The 21,053-nt window shown below is 55.0% G+C and overlaps 2 protein-coding genes and 1 long non-coding RNA gene across 7 annotated transcripts in view; all 3 read right to left on the bottom strand.

The window, feature by feature from the left end:
- Positions 1-89: 89 nt before the first annotated feature.
- LOC123607231 (vegetative cell wall protein gp1-like) lies at positions 90-2,040 on the bottom strand. Its single transcript, XM_045496383.1, has 2 exons — positions 1,930-2,040; positions 90-389 (listed from the first exon to the last, which is right to left on the bottom strand). Exons 1-2 carry the CDS (start codon positions 2,038-2,040, stop codon positions 90-92), a joined length of 411 nt encoding a protein of 136 aa, XP_045352339.1.
- A 501-nt stretch (positions 2,041-2,541) lies between these two features.
- Positions 2,542-4,529, bottom strand: LOC123606155. The gene is made up of 2 exons (XR_006716128.1): positions 4,462-4,529; positions 2,542-4,191 (listed from the first exon to the last, which is right to left on the bottom strand). It is a non-coding gene; the product is annotated as an uncharacterized LOC123606155 (long non-coding RNA).
- Positions 4,530-13,513: 8,984 nt separating this feature from the next.
- OGDH (oxoglutarate dehydrogenase) overlaps positions 13,514-21,053 on the bottom strand; it is a 66,667-nt gene continuing 59,127 nt past the window's right edge. For all 5 annotated transcript variants that reach the window (XM_045494167.1, XM_045494169.1, XM_045494165.1 and 2 more), the window contains 13 exons: positions 20,402-20,581; positions 19,945-20,097; positions 19,345-19,447; positions 19,101-19,229; positions 18,829-18,979; positions 18,461-18,588; positions 18,178-18,356; positions 17,714-17,785; positions 17,282-17,410; positions 16,863-16,935; positions 14,834-14,997; positions 14,592-14,746; positions 13,514-14,456 (listed from right to left, as the gene is read on the bottom strand). In XM_045494167.1, coding sequence (XP_045350123.1) covers positions 14,336-14,456; positions 14,592-14,746; positions 14,834-14,997; positions 16,863-16,935; positions 17,282-17,410; positions 17,714-17,785; positions 18,178-18,356; positions 18,461-18,588; positions 18,829-18,979; positions 19,101-19,229; positions 19,345-19,447; positions 19,945-20,097; positions 20,402-20,581 — 1,737 coding nt within the window. In that variant the 3' untranslated portion in view covers positions 13,514-14,335. The remainder of the gene's footprint in view (positions 14,457-14,591; positions 14,747-14,833; positions 14,998-16,862; positions 16,936-17,281; positions 17,411-17,713; positions 17,786-18,177; positions 18,357-18,460; positions 18,589-18,828; positions 18,980-19,100; positions 19,230-19,344; positions 19,448-19,944; positions 20,098-20,401; positions 20,582-21,053) is intronic.

Below are 21,053 nucleotides of genomic sequence, written 5' to 3'. Positions count from 1 at the left end.
GAGCCTGGCTAGGGGGCGGGGCCTGGTGGAGGTGGCCCAGCGGAGGGGCGGGGTCCAGCCGGAGGGGCGGGGCCTTGCAGAGTGGGGTGTCAGAACCAGACTGGAGGGAGGGGCCTGGTGGAGAGGGCACAGCGGAATGGAGAGCGCTGCCGATAGGCGGGGCCTGTCAGAGGGAAGGGGTCCGGCAGGAGAGGCGGGGCCTGGTAGAGGGGGTTCAGAACCGGGCTGGGGTCGGGGCCTTGCTGAGAGCCGGGCCAGTCAGATGGGGGGGCAGGGCTGAGGGCGGGGCCTGGGCCTGTCAGAAGCGGGGTATCATAGTCTGGCTGGGGGGCGGGGCCTGGCGGAGGGGGCCGGTGGAGGGGCGGGGCCTGGCTGGGGGCAGGGCCTGTCTTGAAGGGCGGAGGCGGGAGGTGAACGGGGTCTCTTCAGGGGCGGGGCCTGGAGGGAAAGAGGGCCCGCCCACGCTGGACGGGTAGCTGTAGCGCTTTAGCCGATGAAGCGCCTTCTCTGATCTGCCTCTGATCTGATCTGATCTACCTTCCAAGAACTGTTCTCACTCTTTCAGTTGTCCGCTTTTTCCTATCCTTGCTTTAGGGACACCTCGTTCTCCTGAGTACTCATAATTAATCTTTTTTTTATCGGGGGAGGGCCAGAGAGAGAGGGAGACACGGAATCCGAAGCAGGCTCCACGCTCCGAGCTGTCAACACAGAGCCCGACGCGGGGCTCGAACTGCCCCACCGCGAGATCATGACCTGAGCCAAAGCCGAACACTCAACCGACTGAGCCACCCAGGTGCCCCTCATCTTAGCTATTTTAAAAAGTATTTTTGAACAATTACTATGCACTGGGCAGTTCTTTATTTTAAAGTTTTAATTTATTTTGAGAGAGAGAGGAGCACAAGCAGAGAGGGGCAGAGAAGGAGGGAGAGAGAGGGTCTCAAGCAGGCTCTGCACTCCCAGCCAGAGCCTGTCATGGGTGGGGCTCGAACTCACAAACCGTGAGATTATGACCTGAGCCAAAACCAACAGTCAGATGCTTAACTAACTTATCCAGTCGGGTGCCCCAGAATTTCCTTCCTCTTTAAGACTGATAATATTTCATTGTATGGATGTTTGGCAATTTGTTTATTCATCCTTTGGTGGATGTGCCATGGCTTTTAACGTTCTTCCCTCTAGACTGTCTGAACCCTGTGCTGTTTTTCTTCTTCTGTTTATTTAAAAACAATTTTTTTTGGTTAACGTTTATTCATTTTTGAGAGAGAGAGTGCGAGTGGGAGAGGGGCAGAGAGAGAGGGAGACACAGAATCAAAAGCAGGCTCCCCCCTGGTGTGGGGTTCAAACCCACGAGCCATGAGATCATGATCCGAGCCGAAGTCAGATGCTCAACTGACTGAGCCATCCAGGCGCCCCTTTCTTCTTCTTCTTTTAAATGTTTATTTGTTTTGAGAGAGAGAGAGAGAGTGGGCCAGTAGGTGAGGGGCAAAGAGAGAGGGACAGAGAAAGAACCCCACGTGGACTCTGTGCTTTCAGCACAGAGCTGGGTGTGGGGCTCGATCTCAAGAACATGAAGTCATGACCTGAGCCCAAATCAAGAGTAAGATGCCAGACCACCTGAGCTGCCCAGGCACCCTGGTGCTCTGTTTCTTCAGAGAACCATTTGTCAAATGGTGGCTCTGTTTTGTGCCAGGCACTCATCTGGGCTCTGAACACTGGTCTGTCGACAGTGACCATGACAGCAAGGACTCTCCAGCCCCAGTAGAGGGGACAAAAAGAAGCAGGTGACTCACCAAGTAACAATGTGTCCTTCAGGGAGAGGGTTAGGAAGAAAAATAAGGCCAGAGCAGGGGATGGGGAGTGCGATAGAATGGGGGAAGATTCTATGGAGAGTTGGCCCACATGAAGGGGGAGGCAGGCACCAAAGGACCTGACCCTCTTCTGCCTCCAGGAGGCCATGGGTTTGGGGGAGCTGCAGGCAGGTGTCTGGAGGAGGCCAGAAGGGCTGTACCAGGCCTCTGGGCCTGAGACTGGCATCTCTGTCATCTCCCCAGGGCAACAGCCGCCCCCCTCATCCTGGGAGATGCCATTTGGTGGCCACTCCCTTCTACATCGTGTTTTCATCTCTGACCATATGAACTGTTAAAAGAGTCTTCCTTATTTGCTGGGAAAAATATGCCCTCCCCAAACTTTTCTTCTGTGACTGCATAAAATGACAGTCTTCACTTTGGTATGTGACAGCTCTTCAGGGATTAGAAGAAACTTCTCATTGCCCCTGAATCTTGGGCTGGAGGACACATGTAACTGATCCCTTAAGTGTTTCAGAGCCGATACAACAGGCCACTCCCTCCCTCCACTCCCTCCGCTGGGCAATGCCCTTTTTAAATGTGACACCAAGTGGGGGACACAATACTCTAAGTGTGGCCTAAAGCTACATTTGCTTTTTAACTTGGGCCCTCGGTCTTTATGAATGGCTGCTAAACACACATAGCTTCACCTGTTCTTGACTTGCAAAACTGACTTTGAAAAGAAAAAACCTACCACTTCTTTGCATACGAGTATTTTATTCTGATTGTAGAAAATACAGAGGAACTTTTTTTTTTTTTTAATGTTTATTTATTTTTGAGAGAGAGACAGAGCGCAAACGGGGGAGGGGCAGAGAGAGAGGGAGACAGAATCCGAAGCAGGCTCCAGGCTCTGAGCTGTCAGCACAGAGCCTGACGCGGGGCTCAAACTCACAGAGCATGAGATCATGACCTGAGCCCAAGTCAGACACTTAACCAGTTGAGCCACTCAGGTGCTCCTAGAGGAACTTTCATAATAAATCGAAACCTTTCACCATCCAAATGTTCAGCGTTAATCCCTGTTGATTTTTTTGGTCTATTTTCTCTCAGATGGTTCTCCACATATCTGAGCACACGTGTGACTTTGCAGCCTTATTTTTCACTCCATCAACAGAAATGTTTCCCTTCTCATAAATGTTTGAGCCTCCTAAAATCAATGCGAAGGTTTGTGCGCCAGGATGTTGCACACAGGCAATTCCTGTAATATTGGACGACTGGATTCAAGCTGAGTTCGACCTTTCAAAACTTTTTACTGAGCTCCTGCTACTTGCCATACATTGTTCTCAGCTGAAATACGTCAGCAAGCGAGCCCAGGAAAACGTGCGGTGGCCAAGCGTCCATCTGTAAGCCCGGAGTCATGCTCATTAAGTACAGTACCCCTGCAGGCTGCAATTTAGGGAGCGCCCAAATCATGCTGTTGGAGCTGTTTAATTGTATGAGAAGACATTCACAATTCAATCTGCTAAGTAAAAAACCAGGATACAAAGTTGTGTATGATGACAGCATAGTTTCTTAAAACCGTTCATGGAGCAGAAGATCTTCCCCAGGTGTAGAAAAGTACTTTGCAATAAAGATGTGGCTTAAACACCCCCTTAACCAAATGAGTGACCAAGTCCGCAAGGCTGGGCGCGGGGCCGCTGACATCCGTGTGACTCGCGACCAGAAATGTTTAACCTGAACCTAATCATGACAAGGCCACGCGGGGGTCAGCCCCCAGCGCTGGTCTGACTCGGAAAACTCCAGAAAATCAGCCTGGGGAAATGGCCGGCAGAAGCCCCGGGGCCGGGACCCCCGCCGCGACCTTGGGTGGGTGGGGAAGGCATGCGGCGACGCTGGGGCTCCCAGGGCGCGGGCTACAGGCGGGAAGGAAGGGGCTTGGCTGCGGACGGCCCTGGGGGACCCCGGCGGGACCTGGGGACCGGAGGCCGGCCTAGAGGCCCCGGTGAGACCCGCCGAGAGGTGTGCAGCCGGAAGTGGAGGCACGTGGCAGAACCGTGGCGGGGCGCGGGGGCAGGAGAGACACAGGCAGGAAGTGGATGGAGGGCGTGTTTGTAAGCGGTGCGCGCACTCCTCAAACCCCCGATGCTGTAGCTGGCTGCCTCCGCCCAGGGCAGGGAACCCAGAGCCTCGGGGCACGCTGGGCCGCGCACAGCGGCTTCCGGGAGTCCCGGCAGACCCGCGGGGTGACGGCAGGAGCTGCCGAGGTGGGCGGTGGCGCAGGACGGCGGTGTCTCCCAGGGACTCGGAGACGGGGACAGGGGACCGAACTTTTTCTCAAGGGTGTCCTTGGCCGCTGGCGAGGAGCTGCAGGCCGCGCTGGGTGACCGGTCCTGGCGCCGGCACGGCAGGGTCACTGCGACGCGGCAGGTCGGCGCTCAGGGACTGCTCCCGGGGCACCGTCCTGTTTTCTTCTTGGAAGGGGTGCTGGCGAGGAAACCCGCCCAGGCCCCACCCAGGCCTCCCGGCCCCCATCCCCAGACCCTGCCCACCCCACACCCCGTTCCACCCCACCCAGACCCCGCCAGACCTTGGACCCGGCCCAGGCCCTACCCCAGGCATCCCCAGACCCCACCCCACCCAGACCCCACCCAATCCCCAGGCCCTACCCCACCCCAGAGCTCACCTCACTCCAGACCCCATCCAAGCCTCACCCCAGGCCTCAGGGTCCCCGCCCCAGACCCCGCCCCACCCCGCCCCTGCTCCACCCCACCCAGACCCCGCCCCACCCAGGCCTCACCCCGGGCCTCGGGGTTGGGCCCCCATCTCGACTCCACCCCACCCCAGACTCCACCCCAGCCTCAGGCCCCGCCCCACCCGAGGCACCCTGGCCTCACCCCAGACCCCACCCCCAGGCTTAGCAAATTGTATTAGTTTTTAAAATAACTTAAATTTTTTTGTCATAAAAGTAATACATATTCATGTAAAAAATTAAAAATAAGCAAATAGAATAAATTTTACTGCAACTTCGTCTCCCCGAACAAAAATTATTTTTGGTGTACCTCCTTCCAGTATTCCATGTGTAAACTCTCTCGGGCAGCAGCAGAGACCACACGCACTTGTTCCCTACCCAGAGCTGGGCCTGACTCCGCCTTCTCCTGGGTCCCTGGGGTCACCCGCCTCCGCCTCCACCTACCTGCCCCAGCGTTCCTGTGTCTCAGCGGGGGCTGCCCCGTTGGCACAGGCAGGGTCTCCTGGGGGCTCCTGTGACCCATGACCAGCAAGACTCTCACTGTTACTGTTTGCTTCCCAAGCCCCTGACCCTTGGGGTCCGGCAAGGGGTGGACATCTGGAAGGTGAGGACAAAAGTCAGCTGCGTCCCTGTCTCTGCCGGCCACGGAGGCTCCCACGCCCACAGGGCAACACTCCAGCCCTGAGCCTCAGTGGGGGCGGGTGGGCAGTGGAGAGAAGGCAGTGTCCACACTGTGTCCTCCAAGAGCCTGTGACACAGGACGCACCCCCACCAAGGTAGCACCTCTGGTGGCATCCACATCCTCCCGAAGCGTCTGCTCCTGGGCTCTTCAAACCTGTCTCCATTCGCACATGCAGCCTGGCACCCGCCCCCTCTGCCTGTTTTCCTTCCCCACCATTGTCTACAGTGTACCTGTTCTTGGTCAATTCACCCAGCTCTGCCAGACATAGACCACTGTCCCCAGCTTCCTGCACGCTCTCCAGAGGGCCTGCTCGGGATTTCAGGAGCTAATCGAACTAACAGGGGACACAACCCGCGTCCCTGTCCAGCTGCACCTGCTACTGACCCAGTCCTCTCTTCCCTGGAGGTTGCTGCTTGCAGTGGGCAGATTAGTGGTCCCCAAAGACATGTCCATGTCCTCGTCCCCAGAGTTTGTGGACATCACTTCCTAGGACAAGAGGTGTAACCAGGGACTGGGAAAGGATTAGCCAGGTGGTCCTGAGAGGGTCAGGGAGAGACAAGGCGACTTTAGAGACAGACCCACAAACGGCGATGCAGCCATGGGCAGAGACGGGAGGTATGCGGCCAGCAGTCAAGGAAGTTGGAGGTGCCCGGAAGGGTGCTACCCCAGAGCCCCAGAGGGAGTGTGGCCCCGCACACTCTGATTTCAGACTTCGGCCTCCAGACTGGGGAGAATGAACTGCTGTGATTTGGGGCCCCTGGTTTGTGGTCCTCTGTTAGGGTGTCTGCGGGGCCCGCTTCCTCTGTCTCCTCCCCTGCATCAGGTCCCTCAGCGCCTCCCACCAAAAACCAGGGACTGCCAGCCCTCGGGGACCTGTCTCCCTGCAGCCACCCCACTTTCTCCAGACTTGCTGTCCCCCACCGTCCCCGGGCAGTGGCCAGCCTGGGCTCAGTCCTCAGGGCTGCCCTCTGCGGTGACACGTGTGGCCCTGGAGCTTTGTGTTTCACGAATCTCCTGCCACCCTCGTCTGTCTCTTTTTGATTCCGGCCTCGGCATGTGCACAGGTGGTACTCCGGATCCTGCCCCAGGCCCACTGATCCCACTCCTCTGGCAGGTCCTCTCCCACAGCCACCACCGTCCAAACCCCAGTTCTCAACATCATTTTAGTGGAGATACTGTTCAGCCGCTTGAAGTATACAATTTGGTGGCACTATGTGTATTCGGAATAGTGCCGCCATCGGCACAAGTTGAGGACATCTGCATCCTCCGGGGAGAAATCCCGCTCCCGGGCGCTCACACCCCAAGCCTCCCCCAGCCCCTGGCAACCAGCCGTCTACTTTCTGTCCCCTTGAATTTGACTGCTCTGGACATTTCCTACCTATGGTATCACATGGCACGCGGTCTTTCCTATCTGGCCGCCTCACTTACCGTTCCTGGGTTCGGCCGCGCTGTTGCAAGACCGCACTCCTGTTTGAGGCCGAGGACTGCTTGTCACGTGGATGGACAGGCCTTTGTACCCATCAGTTAAGGGGCATTTGGATTGTTTCTGCCTTTTGGCTATTATGAGTAATGCATATACACGTTTCTGTGTGGACATGTTGTGGGTCATACGAGAACTCTAGGTTTAGCACTTGAGGTGCCACTGGATTGTCTTCCACAGTATCTTACGTTCCCACCAGTGCACGAGGGGTCCAGTTTTTCCACATCCTGTGTCTTACTCACTATAGTCATACTAGTGAATGTGAAGTGGCATCTCATTGTGTTTTTTTTCTTTGTAATTTTTTAAAATGTTTTATTTATTTTTGAGAGAGAGAGAGAGAGAGAGAGAGAGAGACAGACAGAGAGAGCACGAGTGGGGGAGGAACAGAGAGAGAGGGAGACACAGAATCTGAAACAGGCTCCAGGCTCTGAGCTGTCAGCACAGAGCCCGATGCAGGGCTCAAACTCAGACCATGAGCTCATGAACTAAGCTGAAGCTGGACGCTCAACCGACTGAGCCACCCAGGCGCCCCTCATTGTGTGTGTGTGTGTTTTTTTAAAGTAACCTCTATGCCCAATATGGGGCTTAAACTCATGACCTCTGAGACCAAGAGTCACAAGCTCTTCCAACGGTGCCAGCCAGGTGGTTGGCTGTGGTTTTGACTTGCGTTTCCCTGATGACTAATGATGTTTTGAACATCTTTAATGTGCCCATTACCTATTTCTATACTTTAATTAGTTGCCTTATCGAGTTGTAGGAATACTTTATATATTCTAGACACAAGTCCTTTATCAGATAGATGATGTGTAAATATTTTCTTTCACTCTGAGTTGCCTTTTTACTTTCTTGATGGTGTCTATTGACTTACAATTTTTAAAATGATGTCTAATATATATTTGTTATTTATGCTTTTTGTATCATATATAAAAAACCCATTGCCTAATTCAGGGTCACAAAGGTTTATACTAACGTTTTCTTCTAACAGTTGATAACTTTAGCTCTTACATTTATGTCTCTTTTTTTAAAAAATATTCACTTACTGGGGCGCCTGGGTGGCTCAGTCAGTTAAGCGTCCGACTTCGGCTCAGGTCATGATCTTACGGTCTATGAGTTCAAGCCCCATGTCGGGCTCTGTGCTGACAGCTTGGAGCCTGGAGCCTGCTTCGGATTCTGTGTCTCCCTCTCTCTGCCCCTCCCCTGCTCATGCTCTGTCTCTCTCTGTCTCAAAAATAAATAAAAAAAACATAAAAAAAATTAAAAATATTTAGTTATTTATTTATTTAGAGAATGAGCAGGGCGGGGGCGGGGGGCAGAGAGAGAGGGAGACAGAGAGAATCTCAAGCAGGATCCACACTGTCAGCTTGATGCAGAGCTGGAACTCACAAACCATGAGATCATGACATGACCTGAGCTGAAGTCAGATGCTTAACCAACTGAGCTACCCAGGCGCCCTGGTGTTTATTTACTTTTCAGAGAGAGAGAGAGGGAGACCGTGAGCAGGGGAGGGGCAGAGAGAGAGGGGAGCAGAGGATCTAAAGTGGGCTCTGCACTGATAGAGAGCCTGATGTGGGGCTCGGTCTCATGAACTTCATATTTAAGAAGACAATAGATGCTAACGCCAAAGTGAAAGAAATGTTAGAATTATCTGACAGAGATTTTAAAGACGCTGTCGAACATGCTTCAACACGCACTTATGAACACTCTTAGAACAAATTTAAGAAACAGCCTCAATAAATAGAAAGTATGAAGAAGAGCCAAGTGGAAAATTTACAAGTACAAACACCATAACTGAAATTTAAAAACTCAATGGGTGGGCCTGCCGGCAGAATGGAGAGGGCAGAGGATGGCACAGCTGGAAGGAAGAACAACAGAAATGAACCCAGTCTGAACAACAGAGAGAAACTGATGGGAAAAACGAAACAAAACCGAGCTCAGGGACTTGTGGGACAAGAACAAAGGATCTAACGTTTGTTTTTATCAGTGTCCTGGAAGGAGAGGAGAAAGAGGGCAGCTGGAAGAGCACCTAAAGAAATAGTGTCTGAAAACACTCCAAATATGACGAAAGGCAAACACATACAGCTTCAAGAAGGTGAGCAAGTCCTAGAGTGGATAAACCCAAAGAGACCTATGCCGAGACATATCATAAGCAAACTTCTAAAAACTAAAGACTGAGAAACACTGTTCCATGCAGCAGGACAATTAATGTGACAGGATTTCTCATTGGAAACCAGGGAAGCCAGAAGGAAGTGACACATTTCCAAACACTAAAAGAAAAGAACTGCAAAAACAGCAAAAATATCCTCAAGGAATGAAGAGGCAGCCAATACATTCTCAGATGTAGGGAAAGTAAGAGATTTGTCAGTAGCAGACCTACCCTAAAAGAATAGCTGAAACACGTTCTCTAAACAGAAGGGAAATGATAAAAGAAAGCACGTCTGACCATCAGAAAGGAAAAAAACAACATAGACAGCAAACCATGGTTTTAAGTAAAATAGAACTGGGTCTTCTAAATTGTGTTTGGTGGTTGAAGCAGAACTTATAACACTGTCTGATGTGGTTCTAAATGTACAAAAAGGAAATATTTAGGGTGATTATATTTTAAGTGGAAAGGGTAAAGGGATGTACAGGGAACTACATTTTCTAAAAAAATTTTTTTTACCATTTTAATTTATTTTTGAGAGAGATAGAGCACAAGTGGGGGAGGGACAGAGAGAGAGAGAGAGGAAGACACAGAATCCAAAGCAGGCTCCAGGCTCTGAGCTGTCAGCACAGAGCTCGACGTGGGGCTCGAACCCACAAACTGTGAGATCATGACCTGAGCTGAAGTCGGACGCTCAACCGACTAGCCACCCAGGCACCCCTGGAAATACATTTTCTGCACTTTACTTGAACTGTTAAAATGATGACTCCAATAGACTGTGACAAGTAACATACACATTATGTCATACCTACAGCAACCACTAAGAAGCTATACCATAGACAAATACCAGTGGTCAAAAACACCACAGATAAATAAAAATGGAATTATAAAAAACATGGTAGTTCACAGAAAGGCAAGAAAAAAAGGATAGAAATTAAAAACAGGAAGAACAAACAGAAATTAAAAATAACATGGCATACTTAAGCTCTGACATAGTAACAATTACACTAAATGTAAATGGTCTGAATATACCAATTAAAAGATAAAGATTGGAAGAATGGATAAATATTACATGCTGTCTACCAGACTCTCACTTAAAAAATAACTTATAAGTAAAAGAATGGAAAAAGATAAAGATATGCATATACCTGGAGATATTAAGCAAAGAAAAGCAGAGGTGGCTCTATTATCATCAGATAAAGTAGACTTCAGAGTAGAGAGAATTAATGGAGTCATAATGAAAAAAGAGCCAATCTACCAAGAAGACACAGCAATCCTAAATGTCCATGTACCAAACAACAAAGCTACAAAATAAGTGAACAAAAAACTAAGAACGAAAGAAGAAAATGAGAAACCACAGCTGTACTTGAAGATTTCACCATCTCTCTCTCAACAACTATGGAAAACTAGAGAGAAAATCCATCATGATGTAGAAGGAGTCAACAACCATCAACCAACAGGATCTAATAGACATTGACGAGACACTTCACCTAATGCACATTCTTTCCAAGTGCCAATGGAACACACACCAAGATGGACCATATCATGGGCCATAAAACAAATCTCAGTGAATTTGACACAACTGAAGTCATATAGAGTGCCTTTCTCTAGGGACAATGGAATCAACGCAATCAATAACAGAAAGAGAACAGGAAGCAACACATGTTTTAGAGAGGGAGTCTCAAGGGAAAACTTTTTCAATGTACCAAATTCAATGAAAATGAAAAAATAAAACATATCAGAATTTGTGAGCCACAGCTAACAGCAGTGCTGACAGGGAAATCTATGGAAGTAAATGCATTAATTAGAGATGAAGAAAAGTCTCAATTTAATAACCTACACTCTCACCCAAGAACCTAGAAAAAGAAGAGCAAGATAAACCCAAAGCAAGTAGAGGAATAAATAATAAAGACTATAAATCAGTGAATCAGAAACAGAAAAGCTAAGTAGAGAAAATTAATGAAACAAAAATCTGGTTTCTCGAAAAGATCAATAATGTTGGCCAATCCCTAGCAAGACTGGTAAAGAATGCAGAACGCACTCAAAGAAGCTATAGATTGATAGCTGCATAGAGAATAGAATCCTCATGGAAGAGCGTCTGTAACAAAATATTATCAATGTATAAAAGACATCACACATTGTGACCAAGCAGAGGTTCATCCAGGGATCCAAGGACAGTTCAATGTTCAAAAACCAACCAACATGACAGACTAATGAAGGAAAAGACTAATGAAGGTCACATGATTGTGACCATCACTGTCGGTAAAGCATTTGACAGAATTCAACACCATTTAGGATAAAAACTCCCAGAAAAATAAAAACAGAGGGGAACTTCCTAACCAGATAAAGTAGTCTACAAAGCACCTGCGGCTAACATCATACTTAATGCTGAAAGACTGAGCTCTTTCTCCCTGACTGAAAGCAAAGCAAGCCATCTGCCGTCACGGCCCTCGTCCAGCATGGTGACGTGACTCCGGCCTGTGTGACAAGGCAAGAAAAGGGAATAAAAACCATGTCTATTGGAAAGGAAGAAATAAATGTCCCTATTTGGGGCTGCCAAACCCCGTTCTTAAGGCTAATCGTGATCTGGAGCCAAGGAGGCAGCAGGAAATCTGAACCCCCTCGTTCCCAAGGTGAAGAAGGTCCCAGCGCGGAGGGGAGAGCACAGCCCTAGAGACTCCCTCAGGTGGCCACAGCCGACCAGGGAGACGGCAGGAACACCCTGGGGCCGTGTGTCCAAGCCAAGGGCCACCAAAGGCAGGGGGACCCTGGGCTGGGGAGACGGGGCCTCTGCCTGCCCATCTGACCCCAGCAGACGGGGGGACGGGGAGAGGGAGGGCTTGAGGCCGGGTGGTTATCCCAGGCACACAGGGGCTAACAGGCTGGGGCAGTGAAAGGGGGGCCCTGGGCACAGGGGGTCACAAGGGACACATTTCCTTACACCGTGAGCAAGCTCTGGGGTACAGCGCGCAGCACAGTGGTTGTAGTTAATGCGTATTTGAAAGTTTCTAAGGGAGTAAGTTTGAAAAGTTCTCGTCGTAAGAAAAACTATTTGTAAATATGTATGGTACAGATGCTAGTAACATGGAACCACGTCGTACACCTGGACTATAACGGCATGTATCAATTACCTCTCAATTAAGAAAAGGGCCCTGTTGGGGCGCCTGGGGGGCTCAGTCAGTTGAGCGTCCAACTTCAGCTCAGGTCATGATCTCGTGATTTGTGGGTTTGAGCCCCGCGTGAGGCTCTGTGCTGACAGCTCGGAGCCTGGAGCCTGCTTCTGATTCTGTGTCTCCCTCTCGTTCTCCTTTCCCGCTCACACTGTCTTTTGCTTTCTCAAAAGTAAATAAACATTAAAAGAAAGAAAAGAAAAAGAAAAGGACCCTGAGGTGATGAAGTCGTCAGGGCTGGGAGATGGGGGGTTATGTGACATGGGCTCTGAAGGGACAGTGGGAGCTTGAGGTGGGGGTGTGGGCAGTGTGGCCCCAGACCGTTTTCTATCGTTCTGCTGGGTCTGGGCCCAACTGAATACTAGCTGACGGTGGGGGGTGGGGGAGGGCGGAGCTCACTGCCCCACCTAATTTAGGGCAGAAATAGGTTCCACATTGATTCCAATTCCCTCTATTTCCACTGGAGAAGTTGGGTGGGCACCTCACCCCATACCTGCCTAAGATGGATCAGGCGTCAGCTGCACCTGGGCCACCCCCCCCCCAACCTCCTCCTTGCCCAGGTCACCTGTCCTGGGGCTGCAGCCCCCTCGGGTCCAGGCCCCCCAGCACAGCAAGGTTTCAAGCTGGTGCGGGTGTCCGAAGGGCCTCTCTGTCCAGAAACACCCCTCAGCAGGTGCATGCTCACACTCGCCCTCCCCAAAGCCCTGTCGGAGCAGGCAGGATGCTCTTTCGCGCAGAGGTAGGGGCGACCGAAGGGTGAGCAGACAGCTGCTCAGCGAGGTCTAAGCAGCGCCTCGTCAAAGCGCCCCCCAGCGGCTCTCGCTCTACGCGCCAACCACAAGGTGGTGGCATCGAGAGGCGACATTCCTTCACCGCAGGCCTCCCAGGCTGCAGCAAGTGGAGAGGGGACCCCAGGGAAGGGAAGGGGCTCCTGCCTCTCATTTTTTTGCCTCCTTTAACCCTGATCCACCCTGCGGACTCCATCAGATGCAGCACCCTGCTGGTCCTGTTGTCCTGACCCCACACCCAGCTCCGCCTGTGTGTGGCCAGTCACATCAGGGCTGGAGGACCCACAGCCAAGCCACAGGGAGCACACGGGACAACATGAAGAGATTCCAAGAGGCTTCAAGAACAAGGGACCCAAGTGTGTCCTAGAAGATGGGGTGGCTGTTAGCCCGTGTCCACACTCAGGTCTTTCCCTGAGCTCGCTCAGTGCTGGAACCTGCTGACCCCCCAGGAGGCAGAGGATGGTGTGCTGTGAGCCCAAGATGGTGGGGCTCTTGTCAAGAGGGGACACCAGGCCCCGGGGGTTCTGCACGCGTGGCTGGTTCCCCTGCAGAGGTTGTCCAGGGGCACAAACTCGTCGGGGAGCAGGCCGACCAGCCCGGGGTCTAAGGAGGGACCACCGGGCACAATCTGTACCTGTGACACAGGGCCATGCAGTGAGAGGCTGCTTCCGCGGCAGGATGGGGGTGGGGGGGGGGTGTGGGTAACAGAATCACACACAGACGGCCTGAGGGTAACTTCGTTTATGGGTCAAGCCAAATGCAATGCAAAGTTGTTTTTGTTTTTGTTTTTTTAACCAAAATAAATAAATCAGATTTGTCCCTGTGATGGGTGAGGGGAGCCGCCCCTGGCCCCGGACCTCCTGTACCCCCTGACCGGCTACGGCACGGCCCAGACAAGACCGCTTCCGTCTCCACAGCGTTGGCGTCGGGAGAAGCGGGACACGAGGGTGGGCTGAGGGGGCGGGTGTGTGTGTGGGGGGGCAGGCAGTGGCCACGCCCTGGCCTGGTCCTGAGCCCCGCATCCTGTGGCCTGGCCTCAGGTGGGTGCAGTGTGCACGGGCCCCACGAGTGGCCCAGGCCCCTCTCGAGGGCCAGAAGTGGATGCCGTAGAGAGCGGACCCGCCTTCTCTGTGCCAGGCCAGATGCAGGCCACCTCCCGCCCGCAGCCCCACCCAGCGCCTCGGTTCACCACGCAGTGGGGGCCCCAGTGGAGCCTGCCCTCTCCCGCCGCTCTGGGGGTTGGGGTGGGTGATGTGAGGCTGGGCCTGCAGTGCGAGAGGGCCGGGGCACGGCAGACCCTCCTGGGACACCCGCAAGGGCCCCTCTCCACGCGGGATGCTCAGCCGGACAGAAGTCGCGGCGCCTGGGGGCATCTGGCCTGGGGGGTGGCCAAGCACTGGGGGTATAGCAGCCTAACGTTAAGCGGGACAGGGTGTGCGGTGCGGTGGACAGCAGAGGTGCGGACAGCGCTGAGGCACTATTCTTTAGTGGAGAAGCGAGGGGCAGCCGTGGCGTGGAGGGTGGCGGCTCAGGCGGCCTGGGCAGCGTCTACGAGAAGTTCTTGAAGGCGTCCAGGTCGAAGGCCGTGTCCAGGAGGCGCTGCAGCTCTGTCAGGTGGGTCTTCTTGTTGCCAGTGGCCGGAGCCGCGGCTGGATCCCGGCCAGCGTACCTACGGGGGGGAGGCAGGGTACCGTGGGGGCACAGTGAACCCAGAGCCTCAGCCCCCGCTGAGCCAGCTCCCAGGCCCCGCCCCCATTGCCCCCAAGGCAGCCAGTTCCCAGGGCCGCCCCCAGCCCCTGCTCACCACACTGGCTTGGCACGGCTGATGGTGGTGCGCAGCCGCGGCTTCACGTAGTCGTAGTAGCCCTGGTTCTTGTGCTCCTCCTGGCACCAGGCCAGCTCAGCATTGGGGTACTTGCGCACCTCCTGCAGCAGCAGGTCGAAGGGGAACGGGGACAACTGCAGAATGAGGGGTTCCCGTCAGAGGGGATGGGGCCTCGGGCAAGGAGGGATGCTGGCCCTCACCGCAGTGCCATCTGCCCCCACCTGTTCAATCCTGGTGATGGCCACCTGCTCGGCCATGCCCCGGGCCTTCCGCTCGCGGGTGAGGTCATAGTACACCTTGCCGGTGCAGAAGAGAAGTCTCCGGACGTTTGCTGGGTTCTGAGCCGCCAGGCCGTCTTCTGGGATCACCCGCTGGAAGTGGGTTCCTACAAGAGAATCCCCACGGCCGGGGGTCCTCTCAGGACCTGGCTGAGGGCACCCAGGGCCCGCTGCTGCTGCTCGTGCAGGAGCCGGGCCCCCGGGGCAGCCACGCGAGAACACCAGCTCCGAACACCAGCTCTGAACGAGCACCAGCCTGGGGGAGGGGGCCCTGGAATCGCTCCGGACCCAGAGAGCCTTGAGAAGCACATCGTGTGCAGTGCATAGTAGGCAAGGCCAGCCCCAGACAGCAAGCAACACCGGTTCCTTCCTCCCAACAGGAGGGCAACGAACTCTGCTCACTCGGCTCAGATTCCCCACGAGGTACAAACACCGAACCTTCCGCACAGCTGGAACACATACTCAGCTTTCCAGCGCTGGCCCGGCCAGGAGAACCAGACTGCCCTCTGGAAGGGGCATCCAGAAAAGGGTCTCACTTAGTGATACACACATGACACATGCACAATCGTGCTACAGGAACTTTGCCTGTGGAATATAGGCCAGAAACAAAAAGCCCACCACGAGCACCAGACTTGGGGGTGACAGAGCTCTTCCTCTAAGATCAGGAAGAAGACAGGGACGCCCACGGCCACCACTCCTGCCCAACCTCATGCTGGAAGTCTCAGCCAGACCAGTGAGGGGAGAAAGGAAAATGAGAGGCCTCTGAACTGGAAAAGGAAAAGGTAAAACAATCGGTGTGTAGATGGCCAAAACCCTAGAGATTAGAATAAACCAACCCAGCAAAGTTGCAGGATAAAAACGTCCATACTCAGTGCTCAGTTGCATTTCTGCAGACTAACAACGACTAATCCAAACACGAACAAGAAAGCCCATGTGCACCAGCATCAACAGGATAACCGGAGACGGTGAGGACTTGGGATAAAAACTGTAAGGTGCTGCTGAAAAGCACTGAAGACACAAGTGAACGAAGACGCGTGTCCTGGGGGGTCAGGCTTATTGCTATTCTGTAGTGACATACCTGATGCTGGATTAGTAACCTCCACACACCAAGAACCACAATTCAACAAGGCAAACAGCCTAACTCAAACTCAGGTGAAACCACGCACAGATGCTTGTCCAAAGCGGACACCCAGATAGCCAGCAGACGTGCGTGAGGGGGCTCAGCATCACTGTCACACAAGTGTAGAGATGAGCTCTGGCGGGCTGAACGTGAGATGGCATGGCCGCCATGGACAACAGTTCCTCAAAATCCCACGAACAGAATTACGTGGGTCCCCGCCTCAGGGATGCACCCGAGTGAGTGGAAAGCAGACTCCAGAAGAGGCGTCTGTACACCCACGTCCACGGAAGTGTCACTCTCAACTGCTCGAACGTGGGAGCAACACCATGTGCACCAAAGGATGAACAGTCCACTCGAGCGGACCGCCCAGACAGGGTAGGTCAACAGCCACACGGTGGAAACGGTCCCGGCACCTGCTCTGTGACGTCTGCGGGGCAGGACGGGAGCACAAATGGCCAGACACAGGAGGACATGAGCTGCACGGCTGCACCTGTGTGCAGGGCCCCTACCGGGTGACCCAGGCACAGCAGCAGGGTGGTAGCCACTGGGTCTGGGGGGGTTCAAACAGACTGGGGAGGCTTCACCTCGACTGAAGATGAAGGCAGCTGCCCGGCCCAGGGGCCTGGGGTCTCTGTGGGTCTCACGGCAGGCCCCCCTCCTCAGAGTGGGGGAGATCTTAGCTGACTTGCTCTGCCACCTCTGAAGGAGGCCTGGGGTGCCCAGGCGAAGGCTGCAGACGGGGGCGGGGGCACAACACCCAAGCGCAAACTCTGGCTTCTGGGCCGTCGCGTTCACTGGTGTGTGTGCAACGACCGCAGGAGACCGTCACCACCCCACCCCCCGCACACCCACCTGAGAGCATCTCGTCGAAGCTGGTTCTGGCCTCGGGATGCCGCAGCAGGGACTTGGGGGTGAAGATGATGAGCTGGAATGGAGGAGCACAGGCCCGTGATGGGTCAGGCCCCATGGGGTCCAGAGGGAGGCCCACTGTGTGGCCAGGAGCCCCGCATCCACTCTCCCAGCTGCGCTGAGTGCCGGCACCCTGGCCCTGGGCCCCCAGCCTCTCCTCGGGGTCCCCACCCACAGCCAGGCTCTGTGGACTGTGGGTCCTTCACACCCACTTCCCCTTTAACGTCCCGCCCAGGAGCCTGCTCACTGGGACCCTGCCTGGTGTAGCACCCACTATCCCCCACCCACAGGTCCATCCCCCTGCTGGGCAGAGGCCCTGGACTCCTGAGGCCCGGCCTCTGGGCAGGGATGCCCTGACTGACCGGCTTCCGGAAGGGCAGGAGGATCTGCCGCCGCAGCACATGGAAGAAGTTGCCAGGCGTGGAGCAGTTGACGACGATCCAGTTGCAGTCGTACAGCTGGTTTATGTCGAAGTTGGCCTCCTCCAGGTTCTGCAGCATGAGGGAGAGGCCCCAGCCCTGCCTCAGGTACCATGGCTGCCCTGGCAGGGTGCGCGCACGAGTGGACCCCACCAGGAGCTCTGGCAGCAGCCACACGCTCTCGTTGAGGTTCTGTGTCCTGTTCCCTCCCTCCTCCCTCCGTCAGTCCTGAAATCGCCAGAACTTTCCTCTACAGCATCTGCCTGAACCCATCTGCGCACAGCTGCTCCTTGCAGGCCCCCGAGGCAGCACCCACAGCAGCAGGACAGAGCCTCTCACTCCGGGGTGGGGGTGGGGGGAGGGTGCTCTACTCACCGGTAGGACGTCCGGGTCGTCATTGCACATCTGCAGGAACCGCTCTGGCCGGGCAGAGGAATGTTCTGGACCCTGGAACCAGACACACAAGTTACAGGCAGAAGGTGTATTTGCAATGTCTCTTCCTTAACGGACTTGGGTCATTTCTGGTCTGAAAAACACCAACTTCCATCGACCTGCTGGCATTTCGACCCCTTTCCTGCCCCCAGAGCATGGAGGGGTGCTTCTGTGTCAGGACAGGGCCCACAGCCTGGCTCCACACGGCTCCTCCCGTGGGGCCTCGGCAGTGAGGACAGTCCTCCTAGGCCCAGGGCGGGGACAGGGAGGTGGCAGGGCGTTTGAGCCGCTGTGACCCGCACTGGCACCCCTGCTTCCCTCCAGAGGTGGAGTGGGACCTACCACCTGCCCTGGGGGGCGGGGGGAAGCAGACCGCACCCTGGGCAGGAGGGAGGGCGGGGACTCACCATGCCCTCCATGCCGTGGGGCAGCAGCAGCACGATGCCGTTCTGCCGCACCCACTTGGCCTGTCCTGGGCAGATGAACTGGTCGATGATGCACTGGGCTGTGTTGTGGAAGTCACCAAACTGTGCCTCCCAGAGGACCAGGGCGTTGGGACTGGCCATGGCAAAACCCAGCTCGAAACCTGCAGAGCGCGGAGGAGGAGGGAGGAAGGAGGAGAGTGGACCTGAGCCTACAGGTGGGCGGGCAGGGGCAGCAAGGGCTGGGCCTGAGGGACGTGGCACTCACCCAGGACCCCGTACTCAGACAGCGAGCTGTTGCACACAGTGTAGGGAGCCTGGTTGGGCCAGAGGTGGTTCATGGGGATGCAGGTCTTCTTGTCCACGTTCTGGTCATGGAGCACGTGGTGGCGGTGGCTGGGGTGGAACAGCACAGGGTAGATGAGGGAGTTGCAGGGCGTTGGACCGACGAGGAGACCCAGGCAGTAACCTGTTCTCAGCCGAAGTGCCCCCATCGGAGCAGGGAAGGGGTGTGTCTGGGCCAACAACGGGACTGCATGGCTGCTTCCCAGCAGTGATTTTCTTCTCAGGATAAATGCCAGGGCCCTCCCTTTCCGTCCCCTGCACTTCACTGGGGCCACGAGATCACGCAGTTACCTAAAGGTGCCTCGCTCCACATCCTGGCCGCTCAGTCGGATGTGGATACCCTCCTTCAGGAGGGAGCCGAAAGCCATGTACTCCGCCAGGGCCCAGTCCACGGTCCTGTTCTTCACCAGCTCCCCGCGTGTCTTCAGGATGCGGCTCAGCCCTGTAGAGACGACGCTCACCAGCTGCCCGTCACACCCCCTCGTGATGAGAGCTTGTGGTGTCTCCTCTGGCCCAGCCCCTGGGGTCCTGACTCGCCTCCCGGGGGGCAGAGGCTTCCTCACCTCCATGAATGGTGAAGTTCTCCACGGGCACGGAACTGGCCACGTTCCCGATGTGCGTCAGAATGTCCTCTGTCAGGCCCGTGGGTGGGCAGGTCATGCTCCTCGGCTGCCCGTCCAGGGTGAAGAAGCCTATGATGGGAGGCCCAGCTGACGCACAGCCACCACCATCCCGGAACCAAACTGTGGGCCCTGGGGGCGCTGTGGGGGTGGGTGAGGGGCGCATGGTGACGTCCCCGCTGCTCACCAGGCCAGGGGGAGTCCAGCCAGTGCTTGATGTGCAGGATCTTCTCGTCCTTGGACCTGGTGAAGGCCTCCTCGCAGATCTTGTCATACTTGGAGATCTCCTCCTGGAGGGCGGGGCACAGCACAGCTGTTGGGGGTGCTGCGCAACAGGCTCCAGGGTCCCCGTGTGCACAACCACTCAGAGGCCAGTGAGGAGCTGCCGTCCTTTTCTATGCCCAGCACCTTCTTCTCCAAGTCTGGGGAGCCCCCACCCCTACCCCACTGGCTTCCTTGCAAACTGGCCCAGTTCATATGACTCCTAGCACCACTGGGAGAGGGGAGGCCTGCAGCGCCACCCCATCGCCAACCCTGACCTCCACAGGGCCACCAAGGCCAGCCCTTCCTGCCTCTGTGCCCTGAGCATGGGCACGGGCCTCTCTTAACCTGTCAGGAGTGACCAGATCCACAACAGGCCCTTTACCTGCCCCCACCCGCCCCCGGGCTCTCAGGACCCACCTCTTTTGTGAGCTCCCTGCAGCTGCAGGACAGTCAAGAAGTGACAGTTGTAAATATTGCGCACGCTCTCACTTGGGGCCTCCGGCCGGCCGCACCTCATACTCACCTCGTACTCAGGCTGGTTGACCACGCCCTGGGACACCAGCAACTCCGCGTACTTCTGAAGCACTGGCTTCTGCTTGCGGATCTGCTTGTACATGAGCGGCTGCGTGAACATGGGCTCGTCCATCTCGTTGTGGCCATTGCGCCGGTAGCACACCTGGACACAGCCCAAGATGCCAGCGTCAGAGACACACAAGCACCTGCCCCCAACTCCTGTGTGATGCCTCAGTGCACCTCCTCTAGAATTAGGGTCTATGTCTCCTTCACACCAGAGTTGCTCTGTCACAGGAGATGGAACAAGAGCGACCTGGGGACACCCTGGGATGAGACCCCAGCTACTTTCTTTCCCGGGCATGGCTCACCCAGACTGGAGCCTTGAGAGCTCTGGGGAGGGGCGGCAAGGCGAACCTGCGCCAGGGAGCCTGGCCTTTCTCTCCCTGGCGCAGACGGGGGTGGCTCACCAGGTCCACCACCACGTCCTTGTGGAATGTGCTCCTCCACTCGGCTGCCACCTTGCACACGTACATGACGGCCTCTGGGTCGTCCGCGTTCACGTGGAAAATGGGGGCATTCACGACGCGGGCCACGTCAGTGGGGTAGGGTGAGGAGCGGGCCATGCGCGGGTCTGTGGTGAAGCCGATCTGCAAGGGACACCCAGACAGGGTGGGCAGAGCGCCACCAGCTGGCGGCCACCCAGCTGCACCAGCCCCACCAGGTCCCCAAGTACCTGTTTAGGGTTACTTATTTATTTATTTGTAAATTTACATCATTATTTTTTTAATGTTTACTCATTTCTGAGAGAGAGAGAGAGAGAGGGAGCATGCGTGCGCAAGGGAGCGGGGGAGGGGCAGAGAGAGAGGGAGATACAGAATCCGAAGCAGGATCCAGGCTCCGAGTTGTCAGCACAGAGCCCAACCTGGAGCTCAAACTCACAAGCTGTGAGATCATGACCTGAGCCGAAGTCAGACACTCAACTGACTGAGCCCCCCAGGTGCCCCTAGGTCTTTAAAAAAATTTTTTGTTGTTTCTTATTCTATGAACAAAATTCATACATGTTCAATATACAGAGTTTGGAAAACAGTATAAAAAAATGAAAAGTTAAACAAAGTTGTG

Source organism: Leopardus geoffroyi, chromosome A2 (genome assembly GCF_018350155.1).
Source record: "Leopardus geoffroyi isolate Oge1 chromosome A2, O.geoffroyi_Oge1_pat1.0, whole genome shotgun sequence".
In the NCBI taxonomy this organism is placed as follows: domain Eukaryota; kingdom Metazoa; phylum Chordata; class Mammalia; order Carnivora; family Felidae; genus Leopardus; species Leopardus geoffroyi.
The sequence above is the reverse complement of the archived record's forward strand: the minus strand, read 5'-3'. Positions and strand labels throughout refer to the sequence as shown.

Bases quoted from the DNA above. Each gene is read 5' to 3' on its own strand.
- LOC123607231 (XM_045496383.1), bottom strand. From the start codon at position 2,040: ATGACAGAGATGCCAGTCTCAGGCCCAGAGGCCTGGTACAGCCCTTCT. The intron at 390-1,929 runs GTCAGGTCCTTT...CCGCCCTTCAAG, and splicing joins CCTCCTGGAGGCAGAAGAGG to ACAGGCCCTGCCCCCAGCCA.